Source organism: Scyliorhinus canicula, chromosome 8 (genome assembly GCF_902713615.1).
Source record: "Scyliorhinus canicula chromosome 8, sScyCan1.1, whole genome shotgun sequence".
Lineage (NCBI taxonomy): Eukaryota > Metazoa > Chordata > Chondrichthyes > Carcharhiniformes > Scyliorhinidae > Scyliorhinus > Scyliorhinus canicula.
Genome location: NC_052153.1, coordinates 151,495,627 through 151,518,315, shown reverse-complemented (window position 1 = coordinate 151,518,315; position 22,689 = coordinate 151,495,627). Strand labels below are relative to the sequence as shown.

At 52.4% G+C, this 22,689-nt stretch overlaps 1 protein-coding gene across 15 annotated transcripts in view; it reads right to left on the bottom strand.

The window, feature by feature from the left end:
- The window catches only part of fcho2 (FCH and mu domain containing endocytic adaptor 2), a 261,675-nt gene that overhangs the window by 10,289 nt on the left and 228,697 nt on the right, over nt 1–22,689 (bottom strand). For all 15 annotated transcript variants that reach the window (XM_038805432.1, XM_038805433.1, XM_038805439.1 and 12 more), the window contains 2 exons: nt 22,286–22,350; nt 10,313–10,477 (listed from right to left, as the gene is read on the bottom strand). In XM_038805432.1, coding sequence (XP_038661360.1) covers nt 10,313–10,477; nt 22,286–22,350 — 230 coding nt within the window. The remainder of the gene's footprint in view (nt 1–10,312; nt 10,478–22,285; nt 22,351–22,689) is intronic.

The window sequence follows — 22,689 nt, the reverse complement described above, 5'->3', positions numbered from 1 at the left end:
GGGGTGACAGCTGGGTCTGCGGGCAGGGGGGTGGACAGCTGGGTCTGCGGGGCAGAACCCCTCTACTCGGGCACAGGGTTGTGTGACAGGCTGGGCTCGACGGGCGACACCTCTACTCGGGTTAGAGGGGTGGGAAGCTGGGTCTGCGGAGGACACCTCTACTCGGGCAGGGGGTGACAGGCCTGGGTCTGCAGGCGACATCTCTACTCGGGCAGGGAGTGACAGCTGGGTCCTGCCGGCGACAACTCTACTCGGGTAGAGGGTGGGGACAGCTGGGTCTGCGGAGGACACCTCTACTCGGGCAGGGGGTGACAGCTGGGTCTGCGGGGGACACCTCGACTCGGGCAGGTGTTGACAGCTGGGTCTGCGTGGGACACCTCGACTCGGGCAGAGGGTGGGGACAGCTGGGTCTGCGGGGGACACCTCTACTCAGGCAGCGGTGACAGCTGGGTCTGCGGGCAGGGGGTGGGGACAGCTGGGTCTGCGGGCGACACCTCTACTCGGGCAGGGGGTGACAGCTGGGTCTGCGGGCGACACCTCTACTCGGGTAGAGGGTGGGGACAGCTGGGTCTGCGGAGGACACCTCTACTCGGGCAGGGGGTGACAGCTGGGTCTGCAGGCGACATCTCTACTCGGGCAGGGAGTGACAGCTGGGTCTGCGGGCGACACCTCTACTCGGGCAGGGAGTGACAGCTGGGTCTGCGGGCGACACCTCTACTCGGGTAGGGGGTGGGGACAGCTGGGTCTGCGGAGGACACCTCTACTCGGGCAGGGGGTGACAGCTGGGTCTGCAGGCGACATCTCTACTCGGGCAGGGGGTGGGGACAGCTGGGTCTGCGGGCGACACCTCTACTCGGGCAGGGGGTGACAGCTGGGTCTGCTTGGGACACCTCTACTCGGGCAGGGGTGACAGCTGGGTCTGCGTGGGACACCACTACTCGGGCAGGGGGTGACAGCTGGGTCTGCTTGGGACACCTCTACTCGGGCAGCGGGTGACAGCTGGGTCTGCTTGGGACACCTCTACTCGGGCAGGGGGTGACAGCTGGGTCTGCGTGGGACACCACTACTCGGGCAGGGGGTGACAGCTGGGTCTGCTTGGGACACCTCTACTCGGGCAGCGGGTGACAGCTGGGTCTGCTTGGGACACCTCTACCCGGGCAGGGGGTGACAGCTGGGTCTGCGGGCGACACCTCTACTCGGGCAGGGGGTGGGGACAGCTGGGTCTGCGGGGGACACCTGTACTCGGGCAGCGGGTGACAGCTGGGTCTGCGGGCGACACCACTCCTCGGGCAGGGGGTGGGGACAGCTGGGTCTGCGGGGGACACATTTACTCGGGTAGGGGGTGGGGACAGCTGGGACTGCGGGGGACACCTCTACTCGGGCAGCGGTGATAGCTGGGTCTGCGGGGTACACCTCTACTCGGGCAGGTGTTGACAGCTGGGTCTGCATGGGACACCTCGACTCGGGCAGAGGGTGGGGACAGCTGGGTCTGCGGGGGACACCTCTACTCAGGCAGCGGTGACAGCTGGGTCTGCGGGCAGGGGGTGGGGACAGCTGGGTCTGCGGGCGACACCTCTACTCGGGCAGGGGGTGACAATTGGGTCTGCAGGCGACACCTCTAATCGGGCAGGGGGTGGGGACAGCTGGGTCTGCGGGCGACACCTCTACTCGGGTAGGGGGTGGACAGCTGGGTCTGCGGAGGACACCTCTACTCGGGCAGGGTGGTGACAGCTGGGTCTGCAGGCGACATCTCTACTCGGGCAGCGGTGACAGCTGGGTCTGCGGGCGACACCTCTACTCGGGCTGGGGGTGGGGACAGCTGGGTCTGCGGAGGACACCTCTACTCGGGCAGGGGGTGACAGCTGGGTCTGCAGGCGACATCTCTACTCGGGCAGGAAGTGACAGCTGGGTCTGCGGGCGACACCTCTACTCGGGCAGGGAGTGACAGCTGGGTCTGCGGGCTACACCTCTACTCGGGCAGGGGGTGACAGCTGGGTCTGCTTGGGACACCTCTACTCGGGCAGGGGGTGACAGATGGGTCTGCGGGCGACACCACTACTCGGGCAGGGGGTGGGGACAGCTGGGTCTGCGGGGGACACATTTACTCGGGCAGGGGGTGGGGACAGCTGGGTCTGTGGGGGACACCTCTTCTCGGGCAGCGGGTGATAGCTGGGTCTGCGGGGGACACGTCTACTCGGGCAGGTGTTGACAGCTGGGTCTGCGTGGGACACCACTACTCGGGTAGGGGGTGGGGACAGCTGGGTCTGCGGGGGACACATTTACTCGGGTAGGGGGTGGGGACAGCTGGGACTGCGGGGGACACCTCTACTCGGGCAGCGGTGATAGCTGGGTCTGCGGGGTACACCTCTACTCGGGCAGGTGTTGACAGCTGGGTCTGCGTGGGACACCTCGACTCGGGCAGAGGGTGGGGACAGCTGGGTCTGCGGGGGACACCTCTACTCAGGCAGCGGTGACAGCTGGGTCGGCGGGCAGGGGGTGGGGACAGCTGGGTCTGCGGGCGACACCTCTACTCGGGCAGGGGGTGACAATTGGGTCTGCAGGCGACACCTCTAATCGGGCAGGGGGTGGGGACAGCTGGGTCTGCGGGCGACACCTCTACTCGGGTAGGGGGTGGGGACAGCTGGGTCTGCGGAGGACACCTCTACTCGGGCAGGGGGTGACAGCTGGGTCTGCAGGCGACATCTCTACTCGGGCAGCGGTGACAGCTGGGTCTGCGGGCGACACCTCTACTCGGGCTGGGGGTGGGGACAGCTGGGTCTGCGGAGGACACCTCTACTCGGGCAGGGGTGACAGCTGGGTCTGCAGGCGACATCTCTACTCGGGCAGGGAGTGACAGCTGGGTCTGCGGGCGACACCTCTACTCGGGCAGGGAGTGACAGCTGGGTCTGCGGGCGACACCTCTACTCGGGCAGCGGGTGACAGCTGGATCTGCGTGGGATACCTCTACTCGGGCAGGGGGTGACAGCTGGGTCTGCTTGGGACACCTCTACTCGGGCAGGGGGTGACAGCTGGGTCTGCGTGGGACACCACTACTCGGGCAGCGGGTGACAGCTGGGTCTGCGGGCGACACCCCTACTCGGGCAGGGTGTGACAGCTGGGTCTGCGGGCGACACCTCTACTCGGGTAGAGGGTGGGGACAGCTGGGTCTGCGGAGGACACCTCTACTCGGGCAGGGGGTGACAGCTGGGTCTGCAGGCGACATCTCTACTCGGGCAGGGAGTGACAGCTGGGTCTGCGGGCGACACCTCTACTCGGGTAGAGGGTGGGGACAGCTGGGTCTGCGGAGGACACCTCTACTCGGGCAGGGGGTGACAGCTGGGTCTGCGGGGGACACCTCTACTCGGGCAGGTGTTGACAGCTGGGTCTGCGTGGGACACCTCGACTCGGGCAGAGGGTGGGGACAGCTGGGTCTGCGGGGGACATATTTACTCGGGCAGGGGGTGGGGACAGCTGGGTCTGTGGGGGACACCTCTTCTCGGGCAGCGGTGATAGCTGGGTCTGCGGGGGACACCTCTACTCGGGCAGGTGTTGACAGCTGGGTCTGCGTGGGACACCTCGACTCGGGCAGCGGTGATAGCTGGGTCTGCGGGCGACACCTCTACTCGGGCAGCGGTGACAGCTGGGTCTGCGGGCGACACCTCTACTCGGGCAGGCGGTGACAGCTGGGTCTGCGGGCGACACCTCTACTCGGGTAGGGGGTGGGGACAGCTGGGTCTGCGGAGGACACCTCTACTCGGGCAGGGGGTGACAGCTGGGTCTGCAGGCGACACCTCTAATCGGGCAGGGGGTGGGGACAGCTGGGTCTGTGGGCGACACATCTACTCGGGTAGGGGGTGGGGACAGCTGGGTCTGCGGAGGACACCTCTACTCGGGCAGGGGGTGACAGCTGGGTCTGCAGGCGACATCTCTACTCGGGCAGCGGTGACAGCTGGGTCTGCGGGCGACACCTCTACTCGGGCTGGGGGTGGGGACAGCTGGGTCTACGGAGGACACCTCTACTCGGGCAGGGGGTGACAGCTGGGTCTGCAGGCGACATCTCTACTCGGGCAGGGAGTGATAGCTGGGTCTGCGGGCAACACCTCTACTCGGGCAGGGAGTGACAGCTGGGTCTGCGGGCGACACCTCTACTCGGGCAGCGGGTGACAGCTGGATCTGCGTGGGACACCTCTACTCGGGCAGGGGGTGACAGCTGGGTCTGTTTGGGACACCTCTACTCGGGCAGCGGGTGACAGCTGGGTCTGCGGGCGACACCACTACTCGGGCAGGGGGTGGGGACAGCTGGGTCTGCGGGGGACACATTTACTCGGGCAGGCGGTGGGGACAGCTGGGTCTGTGGGGGACACCTCTACTCGGGCAGCGGTGATAGCTGGGTCTGTGGGGTACACCTCTACTCGGGCAGGTGTTGACAGCTGGGTCTGCGTGGGACACCTCGACTCGGGCAGCGGTGACAGCTGGGTCTGCGGGCGACACCTCTACTCGGGCAACGGTGACAGCTGGGTCTGCGGGCGACACCTCTACTCGGGTAGGGGGTGGGGACAGCTGGGTCTGCGGAGGACACCTGTACTCGGGCAGCGGTGACAGCTGGGTCTGCAGGCGACATCTCTCCTCGGGCAGCGGGTGACAGCTGGGTCTGCGTGGGACATCTCTACTCGGGCAGGGGGTGACAGCTGGGTCTGCTTGGGACACCTCTACTCGGGCAGGGGGTGACAGTTGGGTCTGCGGGGGACACCTCTACTCGGGCAGGGGGTGGGGACAGCTGGGTCTGCGGGGGACACCTCTACTCGGGCAGGTGTTGACAGCTGGGTCTGCGTGGGACACCTCGACTCGGGCAGAGGGTGGGGACAGCTGGGTCTGCGGGCAGGGGGTGGGGACAGCTGGGTCTGCGGGCGACACCTCTACTCGGGCAGGGGGTGACAGCTAGGTCTGCTTGGGACACCTCTACTTGGGCAGGTGGGGACAGCTGGGTCTGCAGAGGACACCTCTACTCGGGCAGGGGGTGATGCTGGGTCTGCGGGGAACACCTCTACTCGGGCAGGGGATGACAGCTGGGTCTGCGGGCGACACCACTACTCGGGTAGGGGGTGGGGACAGCTGGGTCTGCGGGGGACACATTTACTCGGGCACGGCGTGACAGCTGGGTCTGCGGGGACACCTCTACTCGGGCAGCGGTAACAGCTGGGTCTGCGGGCGACACCTCTACTCGGGTAGGGGGTGGGGACAGCTGGGTCTGCGGAGGACACCTCTACTCGGGCAGGGGGTGACAGCTGGGTCTGCGGGCGACACCTCTACTCGGGCAGTGGGTGACAGCTGGGTCTGCGGGGGACACCTCTACTCGGGCAGGGGGTGACAGCTGGGTCTGCGGGCGACACCACTACTCGGGCAGGGGGTGGGGACAGCTGGGTCTGCTTGGGACACCTCTACTCGGGCAGGGGGTGGGGACAGCTGGGTCTGCTGGGGGACACCTCTACTCGGGCAGGGGGTGACAGCTGGGTCTGCGGGGCGACACCACTACTCGGGCAGGGGGTGGGGACAGCTGGGTCTGCTTGGGACATCTCTACTCGGGCAGGGGGTGGGGAGAGCTGGGTCTGCTGGGGGACACCTCTATTCGGGCAGGGGGTGGGGACAGCTGGGTCTGCGGGGGACACCTCTACTCGGGCAGGGGGTGGGGGGGGGGGGGGAGACAGCTGGGTCTGCGGGGGACACCTCTACTCGGGCGGGGGGGGGGCAGCTGGGTCTGCGGGGGACACCTCTACTCGGGCAGGGGGTGGGGTAGGGACAGCTGGGTCTGCAGGCGACACCTCTACTCGGGCAGTGGGTGGCGACAGCTGGATCTGCGTGGGACACCTCTACTCGGGCAGGGGGTGACAGCTGAGTCTGCGAGGGACACCACTACGCGGGCAGGGGGTGACAGCTGGGTATGTGGGGGACATCTTTACTCGGGCAGGAGGTGACAGCTGGGTCTGCGGCGGACACCTCTACTCGGGCAGGGGGTGACAGCTGGGTCTGCGGGGGACATCTTTACTCGGGCAGGAGGTGACAGCTGGGCCTGTGGGGGACAGCTCTACTCCGGCAGGGGGTGGGGACAGCTGGGTCTGCGGAGGAAACCTCTACTCAGGCAGTGAGTTTGAAAACCAGTCAGTTTATTGGCTGGTAAGTAACTGCTAATTTGCGTAACTAATCTAAATTGCTTTCAGATTAGATTTAGATTTATTGTCACGTGTACTTGGGTACAGTGAACAGCATTGTTCTGTGTCGAGTCCAGGCAGATTGTTCCACACATGAAAACCATAGGACATACGGTAAATACACCATGTAAATGCACTGACATCGGCAAAGCATATGGCGCCATAGTACTAAAGGTAAAAAGGAGAAATATTTTACTGATTTTTAAAAAAAAATTAAAAGTTACTTAAATAAAAGAGATACAAGGCCAGATAATGTATTGCACCTTCTTTTGTTTCTAAAAATTAATTTACAGGACGTGGGCGTAGCTGGTTAGACCAGTTTTTATTGCCCATCCCTAGTTGCCCTTCAGGAGATGGCGGTGAGTTGCCTTCTTGAACTGCTGCAGTCAGAGGTGTAGGTATACCTACTGTGCTGTTTGGGAGGGAGTACCAGGATTTTTCCCGTGACGGCTGCTGGATGATGTAGAGGTTGCTGCTGGACACCATTGTGGTTTTCAGTGAACACATCTGTAGCAAGTTGGTTGCTTGAGGAACATCGGCTTAGAGCTGAGGAGCAGGAGTCAGAGCTGAGGTGCAGGAGTCTGAGCTTCAGATGCTGCGACACATCAGGGAGGGGAGAGCTACCTGAATATTGTGTTTCAGGAGGCAGCCACATCTCTTAGATTAATTACTTTGAAGTCAGTCAGTGGTCAGGGACAGGAGGGATCCAAGAGGTAGGGTTACAGGAGCCTCAGCCCATGTCTAACAGGTTCAAAACGTTTGCTCCCTGTATGGTCAAGAGCGGGGACTGTGAGGACGATAAGCAAACTGACCACAGCACTGTGGTGCAGGGAGCCATTCAAGTGGTGGGAGAGAAATGTCGTCATAATTGGGAATGGTACAGTTAGGGGCATGGACACTGTTCTCTGTGACCAGGGTTGAGAGTCCCGAAGGTTGTGTTGCTTACCTGATGCCAGGGTTCGATATATCTCACCTGGGCTGGAGAGGAACTTGGGAGTGGGAGGGGAAGATCCAATTATCATGGTCCATGTATGTACAAATGACATTTGTGGGCAGCATGATGGCATAGTGGTTAGCACTGTGGCTTCACAGTGCCAGGATCCCAGGTTCGATTCCCTGCTGGGTTACTGTCTGTGCATAGTCTGCACGTTCTCACGTGTCTGTGTGGGTTTCCTCCGGGTGCTCTGGTTTCCTCCCACAGTCGAAAAATAGATTAGGTGGATTGGCCACGCTAAAATTGCCCTTAGTGTCCAAAAAGGTTAGGAGGGGTTATTGGGTTAGGGCGATAGGTGGAAGTTATGGCTTAAGTGGGTTAGTGCAGACTCGGTGGGCTGAATGGCCTCCTTCTGCACTGTTGTTCTAGGTAGAACAAGGTTAGAGATTCTGCTGAGGGAATCAGACTAACTAGGAGCCAAATTAAAAAGCAGAACCGAAAAGGTAATAATCTCTGGATCACTACCTGAGCGACAAGCTTATTGGCACAGATTAAAGGGACAAATGCTTGCCTCAAAAGGTTGGTGTGGGAAACATGGGTTCAAATTCATGGGACATTCGCACCAGTATCGGCGAAGGACAGAGCTGGTCCGATGGGATGGTCTTCACATGAATCATGCCTGGACAAGAGTGCTGATGAATTGTCTAGGGCTGGAGATTGTGCTTTAAACATAGTTGGGGTTGGGGGGGGGGGGGGGGGGGTAAGAGGAGGATTCAGTTGCATGGAAAATCAAAATTAAATGAGACGGTAGGTGTGTGGGTTAGTGATGAGGTGGATTGTTACCAGAAAATATAAGGAAGGGACAGAACGTGTGAACGTCATATTGCCCCAAGGAATCAGACAAGAGTAGGAAAATTTGATAATAGAACAAACTTAAAAGGCTTTGTGTCTGAATGCATAAAGCACATGGAACAAAACTGATGAGTTAACAGTGTAAATAAAGACAACGGACTATGATTTGGTGGCAATTACTGAGACATGGTTACAAGGAGACGAGGTCTGGTAGTTAAATATCCAAGGGTACTCAGTGTTTTGGAAGGATAGCCAGAAAGGAAAAGGCGATGATGTAGTTTTTCTAGTAAAGGAAGGGATCAGTGCTGTAGTGAAAAATGATATAGACACTGGAAACCAAGACGTGGAATCAGTCTGGGTAGAAATAAGAAATACGAAAGAAGTCCCTGCTGGGACAAATCTATAGGTCCCCAAACAGTAGTTCTGCAGTGGAGCACAGGATAAACCATGAAATATAGGAGACTTGTAATAAAGGTGCAACAATAATCTTGCATATAAATATGCATACAGAGTGGATTAATCAAATTGTCAGGGTAACCTTGAGGGAGAGTTAATTTAATGTATTAAAGATTGTGGATCCAACCAGGGAGAAGGCTATTCTGCATTTGGAATTGTGTAATGATGAAGAATTAATTAATGACCTCACAGTTAAGGATCCTCTAAGGTAGAGTGATCAAAGCAGGAGAGAATTTCAAATTCAGTTTGAGGGCAAGAAACTGGAGTCCCACACTAGCGTTCTGGAGTGAAACAATTGGAATTAAGTGGGTACGAGGACAGATTTGGCCTGAGTGGACTGGGCAGGAAGGCTTAAAGGTAGGGCAGTTGATGACCAGTGGCAGTTGTTTAAGGAGATACTCAATTCCTCCCAACTAATATATATTCCAGAGAGGAAGAAATATTGTAAGAGGCGGATAAAACATCCACGACTATGCAAGGAAGTTAAAGATGACATAAAGACAAAAACTAAGGCATACCATATTGCAAAGGCCAGTGGCAGGCTGGAAGATTGGGAAACATTTAAAGATCAACAAAGAGTTACTAAAATAGTAATAAAAAAAGCAAAGGTAAATGATGAAAGAAAGCGAGTGCAAAATATAAAAAAGGATAGCAAAAGCTTCTGTAAGTTCACAAAAGGGAAGAGTAGTTAGTGATTGGTTCCTTGAAGGATGAGACCGGGAGGATGGGACCAGGGATTTATTAGTGAGGAACACAGAAATGGTGGAGACATTAAATCAATATTTAGCCTCGGTTTTCACAGTGGAGGGCACTAGTATCATCCCAATAGTAACAGGTAATACGGAGGTAACAGAATGGGAGGAATTTAGAACAATCATCCTCAATAGGGAACAATACTTAACAAACCATTAGGTTTGAAGGCAGATAAATCCCCAGGGTCCGACGACCTGCATCCTAGGGTCTTAAAGGAAGTGGCTCAGAGACAGTGGTTCCATTGGTTATAAATTCCAAAATTCTCCAAACGCAGGAAAGGTTCTGGTGAACTGGAAAAATGCTAAATGCTAATCCTAAAAGGGAAGGATGCAGAATGTAGGAACCTATAGACCAGTTAGTTTAACATTTGTCATTGGGAAATTGCTGCGGTGGATGGTGGGGCATTCAGAAAATTTAACAATGAGATAGATCGATTTTTAATTAGTGATGGGTTGAAGGATTATGGAAAATGGGTAGAAAATGGAGTTCAGGCCGAGAAGAGATCAGCCATAGTTGTATAATGAATGGTGGAGCGAAAGAGAGGGGCTGAATTGCCTGCTCCTGCTCCTAGTTGTTATGTTCTTAATGGAGTATCTATAGTCCTCTAGGTGAATCCAAAGATTCACAGCCCTGAGTGGAAATATTTCATCTCTGTCCTAAATGGAGGGTAATCCTAATCCTGAGATTATGATCCTCTAAGAAACAACCTCCCAGCATCTAAAAACTGAACTGAAATTTACCACTTCCATTTTCTGGATTACTAGCGCAATAACATACCCACTGCAACACCGGTTTAGCTCAGTTGGCTGGACAGCTGATTTGTGATGCAGAGCAAAGCCAACAGTGTGGGTTCAATTCCCATAACAGCTGAGGTTATTCATGAAGGCCCAGGCTTCTCAGCCCCTCACCTGAGGTGTGGTGGATCCTTAGGTTAAATCACCACCAGTCAGTTCTCCCCCTCGCAGCCTATGGCCATCTGGGACTACGGCAACCGTACATCCTTTACACCACCATGCCTGGTTTTTTCTTAATTTATTTGTACAACATCGAATAACCCACTCCACAACTATACAAATGTGTCTTAGAAATGTAAAAATTCTGCAATTGTTACCTGTAGCAAATCTCTTCTTTATTAAGGAAAGTCTGTAACCAGTGCCTACAAGCTCCACATCTGCTCCTGACAGCGTTGATCCTTCGCTAACAAATTGGACTGCAAGAGTTGATGGTTTGGTTGGACCTTCTGACACGTCAAATTTTGCTCTAAGGGATCCAGAACCTGAAAGAAAAGGGGTAGTTCTCTGTGAAATAATGCATACATTATGCGTGGAATTGTCCAAATGGTAATCATGTCCTGACTGAAAATGATGTGTTCCTCTCCAGAAACAGAACCAGGTTTACTGATCAGATTTTCTGACATTGTCAAAACAAAATCGGGGGCGGGACCTAATAGGGCAGGCAACCCTGGCTACACAGAGATTGGGGTGCCATCTTTAAAGGTTGCCCCGACCTGCGAGAAAAATGAACTCCCTCCTACTCCCCAAAGGACACAGAGGCGAGGGGAGGAGAGGAGCCCCCACCCTCCCTCGCCAACAAGCTTCGGGTGGCCACCCCCCCTCCATCCGCTAAGTGCTAGGAGGCACTCCGCCTGCCCACACATCCCCGGTGCATGTGTTGGCCAGCGGCCATGTACGCAGAAGCCCCCTGGCACTGTCAGTGTGGAAGGGGGTACCACTAGCATGCAAGGGAGCAATGTCCACCCTCAGCCCACAACCCTGGGACCTCCAGGTACCTCTGCATAAGCCTGATTAAATCACTAGCGGGGTGCAGAGAGGATCTCAAACCGCAATCTTGCATATTCAGCATATTCTAAACATACACTCACTTCAAAAGTGGTATTGCAATACAGGCTGGCAGTAATAAGAATTGTTGTTTATTAGCGTGATACAACATGTTTTGTGCAAACAATGCCAGGGTAATAGTGTTCAAAGAACAGCAGCTCATGCAGAATACTGCAGATGTTCAAAGCTTGAAATAAAAACAGAAATATTCAAAATATTCAACAGGTCAGACAGCATCAGTGGAAACAATGTTAATGCTTCAAATGAAGAATCTTTTAGAGCTGATAAACAGATTTGATTTAGGTCTTTAAGATTATGAAATGACAGCAAGGTAGACATAGGGAGTGATTTTCGCAATTTGAGCAGTGCTTCCGCCAGCAGTGAAATTGGAGTGATTCCTCCTGGAGCTCGGAATGATGCTGACATGCCCTTGTGGGCCTAACGTGCTGACAGGACCCGGGCCTCAGAGATCGGGGTGCCTTTTTTTCCAAGGGTGTCCCGATCTAAGAATAATGTTGCAGCCCATGACACCCTGCCTAATCACTGGCAGGGACCCCACCCATCCGGCCACATTGACAAGTGCTCCCATCCGAGGTCGCCCAAACCCCGTTATGGTTATGCCAAATTCCCTACCTCTCCTTCAGGTCCCATCCCTTGGCAATGTCAACCTGGCAGCTTGGAGTTTTGAGAGGGGGGCAATGGGGTCAGTGTCCTCCCTACAAGTGCCTCCAGGGTGTTGAGGAGGTCCTTCGGGGAGGTGGGGGCTTGGGCTAGACTGGAGAGGCTCACATTGGGGGTCTTCCTGGGATGGGTATCGTTTGGCAGGTCTTCCAATCAATAGTCTTGGAAGTCATTATCAAATTTCAGTTGCAAGTCTTTCCTCTGATGTTGTGGAACCTATTAATGACTTTTCCAGCAGGTTAGTATTATTTATCTGTCAGAAGAATGTGAAAGTCTTCCCTTTAATGTGGTGGAAACCTTTCAAGTACTTTTTAGCACAGTCAATTTAAATTGCCTTTAACTTTTTGAAACCTCTATGTATGCTTAGAAGACCAAAAGCTTTGAATTGCACTGTTCACATTCAATTCCATAGCTCACTGCCTTTTACAAGCCATTCGATTGACGAGTCCAGTAAATTACAAAGGAAGGATTACAGCTCCACAGGAGTCCATTAATTCTAAAGTGCTTCCTCTTTTAAGCAGGTGTTCTTTCTAACCACTGTTTTTTTAAAAGAGACTGTCTCTTTGTTCTGAAGAGCTTCCTATAAATAGAAGGTGCAGTGGCAGCACTTGGACAGAGCATCTAGCCTTCCAAGGAAGCTCACAGAACTAAGAGTTAAAAGGTTTTAAGGCTACAGAGAGAACTTTCTTTCTTCTTACAGATCATTGACATGTTGGGAGATTCCAACAGATAAGAGAAAATAATTTAAACCAAAAATTGACATGTTGAAAGACAAGTTTAATGATTTTCAAGGGTACAGATGGGAAGCCCAGCCAGCCGACTCCATCCAAGTAAAGACCACTTGCGTAAACCCCTCCAGCTCAGCCTCCAGGACCCTCACCTTCTCAGAGACATTCATTGCCAGCCTGGAGGCATCGTGCTCTCTTGCCCCACCACCCCCCTGGAGTGCAATGTGAAGGTCCCCGCTCGTCAGGACTTGTACCAATTCACGCCAGCATGACTCCCGGTTAGGGGGGCTGGAGCATCCCAGAAGGCTGGTGAATCAGGCTTCCTGTCCAAATACATTCAGATGAATGTAAATGGCTATTAGCATGCTCTTGCTGTTCTGGCAAGAACCTGATTGGGGCTGGTTTGACGACCGTCGAGAATTCCATTTTTGCCCTTGCGCCCGATTCAGCAGGTCATTGTGATTCCCGTCTCTGGCCAGAGGCCCTGGATAATCCCGACCAAAGAAAAGATCGCCGCTTGCAGGCAAGAGCGAACTAGGCACCATAATATACGATAGTCACAAATAAATCCAATAGGAATGGTGCCAAAGAGGCCCGGCCAACCACGCCCACATGTTCTGGTCTTGCCCCAGACTTGTGGAGTACTGGACAGCCTTCCTCGAGGCTATGTCCAAAGTGGTGGGGGTGAGGGTGGAGCCATGCCCGATAGTGGCGGTCTTCGGGGTTTCAGACCAACCAGATCTATTCCTGGGGAGGAGGGAGGAGGGCGGACGCCTTTGCCTTTGCCTCCCTGATCGCCTGCCGTAGAATCCTGTTTGGCTGGCGGTCAGCAGCACCGCCCAGAGCTGCAGACTGGCTGTCCGACCTCTCGGAATCTCTCCAAATGGAGAAAATCAAATTTGCCATCAGAGGGTCAGACGACGGCTTCCACAGAACGTGGGAGCCATTCATGCAATTGTTCCGGGACCTGTTTGTGGCCAACGAACAAGAGGAAGAATAGTCGGGTGGCCAAGAATCAGGGGAAAATGGACAGGAATCGGGGGAAGGTAGCCGGGGGGGGGGGTTCATTATGGGGGTTTGATGGCAAGCTAAGGCCCAAAACCAAACTATAAATAAATGCCTATAAACATGTGCCTCGGCCATATTGGAAAATGTAAAATATGTATGCCGGCTAAAGGGGGCGGCCACAATTGTTATTATGAAGATGCTTACCTGGAAATATACATGTTAATTTTTGCGTGGTTTTTTTTTCTCTAATAATTTGTAATATGTTGTACATAAAATATGAAAACTCAATAAAAAACATTAAAAAAAAAAAAAATCCAATAGGGAATTTAGGAGTAACAGTCTACCCAGACAATAATTAGAATGTGGAACCAGCGGTCATAGGTAGCAGTGGATATGATAGAGAAAGAAATAGAAGGAGACATAGAATTGTTACAGAGCAGAAGGAGGCCATTTGGTCCATCATGTTCGCACTGGCTCTCGAAATGAGCAACTCACCTCGTTACATTCTCCTGTTTTCTCCCCATAACACTGCACAATGATTTTTTTCAAATAACTCCCTGATTTCCCTTTTGAGCACTTCAATTGAAGCTAACAGGATATGTCGATGAGGTTAGTTGAAGAAGGGTAGGCGGAAGCTTGTGTGAGCATTAATACTGATACAGTTTCTGTGCTTTAAATGCTTTGGCATTTTGGCAATAGTCTTGAAGACTTGTGCTCCAGAGCTTGCCATGCTCCTAGCCAAGCTCTGACAATAGAGCTACAACACTGGCATCTACCTGGCAATGGAAAAAATTGCCCCAGTATGTCCTGTATACAAGAAATAGAACAAATCAAAGTCAGCCAATTACTGCCCCATCAGTCTACCCTCCATCATAATCAGTGATGGAAGGGGTCACTAACAGTGCTATCAAGTGGCATTTACTCAGTAATAACTTGCTCATGAACGCTCAGTTTGGGTTCCGCCAGGGTCACTTGGCCCCTAACCTCATTACAGCCTTGGTTCAAACATGAACAAAAGAGCTGAACGCCAGAGGTGAGGTGAGAGTAACTGCCCTTGAAATGAAGGCAGCGTTTGACTGAATATGGTATCAAGGATCCTGAGCAAAATTGGAGCCTATGGGAATCAGGGGTAAAACTCTTCACTGGTTGGAGTCATACCTGGCACAAAGGTTAGAGGTCAATCATCTCAGCGCCAGGACATCACTTCCAGAGCTCCTCGGGGTAGTGCCCTCGGCCCAATCATTTTCATTTGCTTCATCAATGATCTTTCCTTCCATCACAAGGTCAGAAGTGGGGACGTTCAGAGATGACTGCACAATGTTAAGCACCATTCGCGACTCTTGATAATGAAGCAGTTCATGTCCAAATGTAGCAAGACATGGACAATATCCAGGTGCCAAGTAACAAGTGCCAGATAATGACTATCTCCACCAAGGGGGAATCTACATCCTGGGGCTTCCCATTGACCAGAAACTGTACTGGGATACTGGCAATATTAATATTGTGGCTACCAGAGTAGGTCAAAGTATCCTGCGGCAGCTAACTCCTGACCCACAAAACCTGTCCATCATCTACAAGGTACAATTCAGAGGTGTAATGGCATACACTCCGCTTGCCCGGATGAGTGCAGCTCCAACAACACTCAAGAAGCTCACCACCAACATTCAATCCTCCGACGAACAGTGGCAGTCATGTGTACCATCTAAGATGCTCTTCAGGAACTCACCATGCTTCCTTAGGCAGCACCTTCCAAACACACAACCAGTACCATCTAAAAGGACAAGAGCAGGAGATACTGGGAACAGCGTCACCTGGAGGCTCCCCTCCAAGACACCCGCCATCCTGACTTGAAAATATATCGCCATTCCTTCAGTTACTGAGTCAAAATGCTGGAACTCCCTCCCTAAGAGCACTGTTGGCGCACCTACACCTCAGGCACTGCAGCAGTTCAAGATAGCAGATCACCACCACCTTCTGAAGGGCAACTAGGGATGAGCAATAAATGCTGGCCTAGCCAGTGACGCCCTATCCCGTAAATGAATTTTTAAAAACCCTCCATCTCCCTACTACTTGCAATATGTAAAAACTGCAATTTTGAAAAGGAAATAATTTACTATTGTAAACTATTAGCAGATCCTATCATTTCCAGGTGGAGTACACACTGTTTACACATGGTAACTAAAATCTCATACAAAAATAAAATACTGTGGATGTTGGAATCTAAATTTAAACAGAAAATGCAGAAAATACTCAGGAGACCAGTCAATTTCTGTGGAAAGAGAAACAGAAAGAGAAACAGAGTAAAGATTGCAGGTTGCTGACCTGAAGAGACCCAACAGATATTAAACAAGTACAGAGGCAGGGAAAGGAGGGAGCAAAGGACCAAATGGAAGGCCTATGATAGCATGGAAGGCAGGGACATTAAATGCCAAAAGGACAGTGGTACAAGAGAATAGGTGATGGTAATGGGAAAAGAAACAAAAAAAAATAGATCTGCCTATGTGGGCAGCACGGTAGCACAGTTGCTTCACAGCTCCAGGGTCCCAGGTTCAATTCCCGGCTTGAGTGCGGAGTCTACACGTTCTCCCCATGTCTGCATGGGTTTCCTCCAGGTGCTCCGGCTTCCTCCCAGTCCAAAGATGTGCAGGTTAGGTGGATTGGCAATGCTAAATTGCCCTTTGTGTCAAAAAAGGTTAGGTGGGGTTACTGGGATAAGTTGGAAGTCAGGGCTTAAATGGGGTGCTCTTTCCAAGGGCCTGTGCAGACTCGATGGGCCGAATGGCCTTCTTCTGCACTGTAAATTCTATGATTCTATGTAAATTGCAATTATCTCCGAAAATGGGGCCATATATTATGATCTGAAATTGCTTAACTTAATGCTAAGTTCAGGAGGCTGTGAGAGTCCCAATCGAAAGATGAGGTTCTGTTCTTAGAGCTCAAGTTGAGTTTCATTGGAACCATGTAGGAGGCTGATGCTAGACTGAAATGAAATGAAAATCCCTTATTGTCACGAGTAGGCTTCAATGAAGTTACTGTGAAAAGCCCCTAGTCGCCACATTCCGGCACCTGTCCGGGGAGGCTGGTACGGGAATCGAACCGTGCTGCAGGCCTGCTTAGTCTGCTTTAAAAGCCAGTGATTTAGCTGAGTGAGCTAAACCAGCCCTGAGCTAAACTAATCACAGGGATTGGAAAATTTAAATGATGAGCAATTGTATGTTTGAATCAATTCAAACAGGAAGCTTGGGGTCAAGCTCTTGGACCAAACGGAGATGCTCTGAAACATGGTCACCCCATATGTGTTTGCTCCTCCACTGTAAGGAGATAAATCGTGAGCAAAAAATGCAGTATACTGAATTGAATAAGTACAAGTAAATTGTTATTTCACCCAGAAGCAGTGTTTGAAATCCATGGTCTCGTATATTCCTTATAAGTTTCTCAGCTTATCTATAATGACTATTTTGCTCACTCGCTTAGATCATAAAATAACTTTTAATAGCTTGTAGCTCATTCTCCACCATTGCTGTCACTTGCCAAGCCCGTGACTGATTTTGCAGATTGAACTACAGCCTGCTTCCTGGCCAGATTTCTATTTTCCTGGCTGAACGATGCTTCTCTTCCAGTTCAAGATCTTACAGGTCTTCATTCTCATATACTTCCATCAGTGCATCATCAGATGCCTTTTTCTTTAGATTGCTTCTGGACTTCATTTGCTACCACATCTGTTTCCAAGCTGAAAACAATTTGTTGCTCCTAGTTGACATGAACATTCAACAATTTGAGAGTAAGCTGAAATTGCCTTTTTTAAACGACACTAGATCAGTCTCTTTAGTACCAGCAGATAAGCTTTATTCCACCACAGGACCTCCCAGCCTGGACTCTGAACTCCATCCTATTGCCTCTTCTCCATTCCCCATCTGCTACCTGTAAATGTGTGTCTTATTAATTGATACGTTACCAGGCCTATCCACCTCAAGTTAATTTCAAGTTAATGTATCTCCTAATTCTTCTGTTCTTAGGTTGTGTTCTTGAGTTTTCTCTGCGCCCATTTGTGTGAATATCATGGCTGGCATTCCAGGCCCAAGCTCATCACTTCTATTACTTTCCTCTTTACCATTGGCACTTATCATCATTTTTAATCTTTCATACGATGCGAGCATTGCTGGCAAGGCCAGCATTTGTTGCCCATCCCTAGTTGCACTCGAGAAGATGGTGGTAAGCTGCCTTCTTGAAGTGTTGCAGTGTGGCATACATACACCCACAGTGGTTTTAGGAAGGGAACACCACGTTTTTGACCCAGCGATAGTAAAGAAACCATGATATAGCTCCAAGTCAAGATGGTGTGTGGCTTGGATGGAAACCTTTTTTTTAACATTTCCAATTAAGGGTCAATCCACCTACCCTGCACATCTTTGGGTTGTGGGTGTGAGACTCATGTAGACACGGGGAGAATGTGCAAACATCACAAGGACAGTGACCCGGAGCTGGGATCGAACCTGGGTCCTCGGTGCTGTGATGCAGTAGTGCTAACCACTGTGCCACAGTGCTGCCAAGGCTAGAACAGAAACTTGGTGATGTTCCTATGCATCTACTGCCCTTGTTCTTCTTAGTCATAGAGGTTGTGGGTTTGGAAGGTACTGCCAAAAGAGGATTGGTGAGTTGCTTTCATTTTGTCCTGCTCTTGCAAATCAATACCACAGCCGTTCACCACTGCTTGATCTTCCTACGCTATTCAGGCTGTTGTAGACGTAACATAAGCTTCCCTCTCTGCCTCTCTCGATATCCTCCACACTGCTAACTGAGACACGTGTCTCTGTTTCCTTTTGAGCAGAAACCCCAAACGCCTCATTCTATTCTTATGCGGATTGTCCCATTCAATATATCCGCTGGGGGCTAATCTTGCCATGCTCATTCCCGTTAAACTCAACAGTGCTGACCCTGTGGGCTCTGCCAATCAATCAGCTGTTATCGTGTTTTTATGCATTACCTCAAGAATGTCTATTCACATGAGAACAATGGGCGGGATTCTCCGACCCCCCCCGCCGGGTGGGAGAATCGCCGGGGGTCGGCGTCAATCCCACCCCCGCCGTCCTCCCAATTCTCCCGCCCCCCAAAAACCGGCCCGGCGTGAGTCGCACCGCCCACCTCGGAGAATGGCGGGATCCGGTGCGACTCAATGGGCGCCCTGGCTGCCCGAATTCTCCAGCCTGCGATGGGCTGAAGTCTCTCCCGTCTGTAGCCGGTCCCGCCGCCGTAAATTAGAGTAGGTTCCTTACCGGCGGGACCTGGCGGCGCTGGCGGGCTCCGGGGTTCCTGGGGTGTCGTGGGGGAGATCAGGCCCATGGAGGTGCCCCCATGGTGGCCTGGCCCGCGGTCGGGGCCCACCGATCCGTGGGTGGGCCTGTGCCATGGGGGCACTCTATTGTTCTGCACCGGAGGCCGTGGTCCTACGCCATTCCCAGTGTGGAAGCGATTCCCTTGTGCATGCGCGGGGATGACGCCAGCACCCGCTGGCGCTCCTGCGCATGCGCCGACTCGCGCCGGCCAGCGGAGGCCCTTCGGTGCCGGTTGGCGTGGCGCCAAGCCCCTCCCCGCCGGCCGGCGGGGTGCCAACCACTCCGGGGCGGGCCTAGCCCCTGAAGGTGCAGAGGATTTTGGGGCGGCCTGACGCCGGAGTGGTTCACGCCACTCCGTCCCGCCGGGTAGGGGCGAATCCCGCCAAGGCCTCCTCATCGTCCGTGAGGTTAGCGCAGTGAGCGAAACAGCTGGCTTTTAATGCAGAACAATGCCAGCAGCACGGGTTCAATTCCCGTACCGGCCTCCCCGCACGGGAGTCGGAATGTGGCGACTAGGGGCTTTTCACAGTAACTCATTGAAGCCTACTTGTGACAATAAGCGATGATTATTATTATTATTATTATTAATATAGGTTTTTGTGGATGACTGTAATGATATTCAAACCTTGACTGAAACCTGGCTAAGGGGCAAGGAGAGCTTCCCATCAACTGAAGCCTCCCCGCGTGGCTGTACCTTTCATCACTTGGCCTGCCAAAACCATCATAATGCAGCATGCCTCTCATCACCAAACTGTATCTTGGTCTGTCCCTCTACTCCACCCTCTCCTTGTAGTATCTTGTCTTGGCCCACCCACCTCGCCTCATTTAAAATCCTCGTTCTCTACCACCCATCCAAGTACCTTAAACATTTTCTCACAGGGATATCTTCAATACTTTCCTTCCTCATCCTCCATGATTTTAACCTGCTGAGTTCACTGACCTTCTAGCCCCCCCTTAATCTCTCCCTTCATAAAACTCCCCAACCTCCTTGACCTTGCCATTTCATATGTCCTTGCTTTTCCCACGATGTCAATCACAGGCGAGGCATTTGATCATTTCCTTGTATCACCAGCGACCCACTTCCCCTTTCCCCGTTCAACCCGACTGTGTCCTTGGAAAAAGTCCCTTGCAATTCACTTAACAATGCGCTTTCAAAATCCCAACTGACTAGCCTTTGGCTCTCCATTCACAACATATCTGCAGTTACCAATCTGCTCAACCACATGCTCACCATCACCTCTTCTGCCCTAGCTCTGTGACACTCCTCCTCGCTGGTCCTCGCCTCTTCCCTTAAATCTAAGAATGTAGATTTGAATGGTTATGGGGAACAACTAGCTCAGCTGCTTGATCAGGCTGGGCTACAAAAATCATTACCGGGGCATGATCTTGTCTGCCAAAACTGTACACTAAACCAGGATCATTCTGGAGTGTGAAGACAAATCCTGCCTTTCCTCTACTGAAAACTGCCTTCTTAAACCTCTCTCCTTATATCGACAACCTTCATCTGCATTAACAAGTGCAATCTTAAAATTCTCATCCTCATTGTCAAATCCCTGTGCAGCATCACCCTTCCCCATCTCTAATCGTCTTCTTTGAGATACATGCGCTCCATAAATTCTGGCCTCTTTATCATGTCCAATTTTAAACTGCCCTTCAGGTGGCCCAGCATTCAGCTGCCAAGACTCTAAGCTCGGGAATTCCCTTTCTGCACACATCCGCCTCTCTTCTCTCTATTAAGACACTTACCCCATTGACCAATTTTTTGGTCATCTGCTCTAATTTCTCCTTGCGCACCTCGATGTAAACTTTTGCATTATAATACTCCTGCGAGTTGCCTACTTAAAGGCTCCGAATAAATCAAAATGTGCTGTATTGACAGGAAACGAACAAGGATAACATTAAAGTAATCTGAGGGGATTCCCGGCTGCCCGCAGTGGAGTTTCTGATGCAGCAGAGAATCTTGAGCGGGGCAAAAAGCAATGCTCCTGTCCCCTGCTGGCAGAGGCATAGAGGGTTGTGCCCCCCACCCCCCGACAGCAAGAGGATGCAGTTGGATCATTTGTTCCATTTGCATCCTATTAGCTGGCTGGGTTCTGGATTCTCCACACCTCAATGATGCTCCGGCCCTCTGGGCTGGGATTCATGCGAGCATGGATTGGTGCAAGTATTTGCCAGCATGGCCCTAATGCAGTGGGCCAAGGGGATAAGTATTTAAGGTAGGTATCCCCAAAAGTCCATCAGAGGGCCCCTTCCCACCTCCCATAATGCAAATCCTGCCCATCCCACCAGAGACCTGGGATTTTGTCCGGTGGCTGATCCACCCTCACCCCCCACATCGCAAATCCTGCCCCCCAACTGACAAGTAGGGGCATCTTCCACACCACCCGCCCCACAGCACACATGCATTAGAGTGACCCGACAAGACACCCCCACGAGAGACTCCAATCAGCGAATCCCGTGCACTCCCCTCCATGCATAAATTTGCATGGCAAGGGAGGGGAATCGCTTCTGAGCACTGCTCCTAGTGCCAGGGCAAACCAGAAGCAACTCAGTTCTGGTCGGAGAACATAGTCTCACAAACGGAGAATTCTGTCCAAAGCCTGGTGCTGTTAATCGCCGTACGACTTCTGCAATAGATGATCTGAGTTATCAGAGGAGAGACATATCATTAGTATTGGAACCAGAGGCGGGATTCTCTCAGCCCTGGGCCGGGAAGGAGAATTCCCACGACCAGCGTGAATCGGCTGTGGTTGGTGCAGCGCCGGTCAGGGGCTGCATAATGGGCCGAGCGGCTGTCGTGAAAGGCTCCGACCCCGGGTGGGGGCTTCCGATGTGTGGCCTGGCCCATGATCGGGGCCCGCCGATAGGCAGGCCGGCCTCTCTGGCTGGGGGCCTCCTTTCCTCCGCGCTGGCCCCTGTAGCCCTGCGTCATTTTGCGTTGGGGCCAGCGCGCTGAAGGGAGCCACTGCACATATGCGCGTTGGTGCTGGTGCCAGCGCGCATGTGCAGATCCCGCGGCGTCCAGTTGACACCAGGATCAGCAGCCGGAGCGGAGTGAACTGCTCCAGTGCCGTGCTGGCACCCTGTAGGGTCCAGAATTGCTGATCCTGAGGCCATGTTGATGCCGTTGAGAAATGCGATGGCATTTATGACGGCGTCAACACTTAGCCTCAGGATCACAGAATCCTGCCCCAGATACTTTTGATTAAGTGGATAGGGAATTGGATGCTCAGCTCCAAGTCAAGGAGGTGCCCATATTTCAGGCAGTTTAGTCTTAATGCAGCCAGTGGTTAAAAAGGACATTTGAGTTTGTGACGGGATAATGGTGTTTGTGGCAGGGGTTGGACGGTAATAACTGGCATCACTGATTTACATACAACCTCTTTCATTCTTCGTTAATTAATTTCAACAAGTGAAAATTTGCTCAAACTTGCTGTTGGGAATAAATCAACAGATACTTTGAAATGAAAGGTAGTAATTTACATATTCTACCTACCTCCATTCTCAGATTTCTCTGAAATTTCAGACAGCTTCCATAATGCCTTCTTCTGTTCTGCATTCCTGAATCAAGGTCAGGTAAACAAGTGCAAAATAAGATTACTGTAACAATTTTACACTTAAATTCTAATATGCAAAATAGAAGACTAAATTTGTTACCGTTGTTGCTCACAGCCCTGCATGCCACGACTCTGAATCATGGGGATGGAGTTTACGCCTCATGAGTTTGAAGGTACAGGAGACACAAGCGGCCTGCCTGCTGCCTATCTGCTAACCACAGTTGCCACCACTATTTTACCAGTGGTGGGGTGGCATCGGGCAGCCAAACATCCAATGGGCTAATTGAGGCCCTCAAACGGGAAATTAATGCCAGATTAGTGCAGAGAATTCCATTGCACTCCT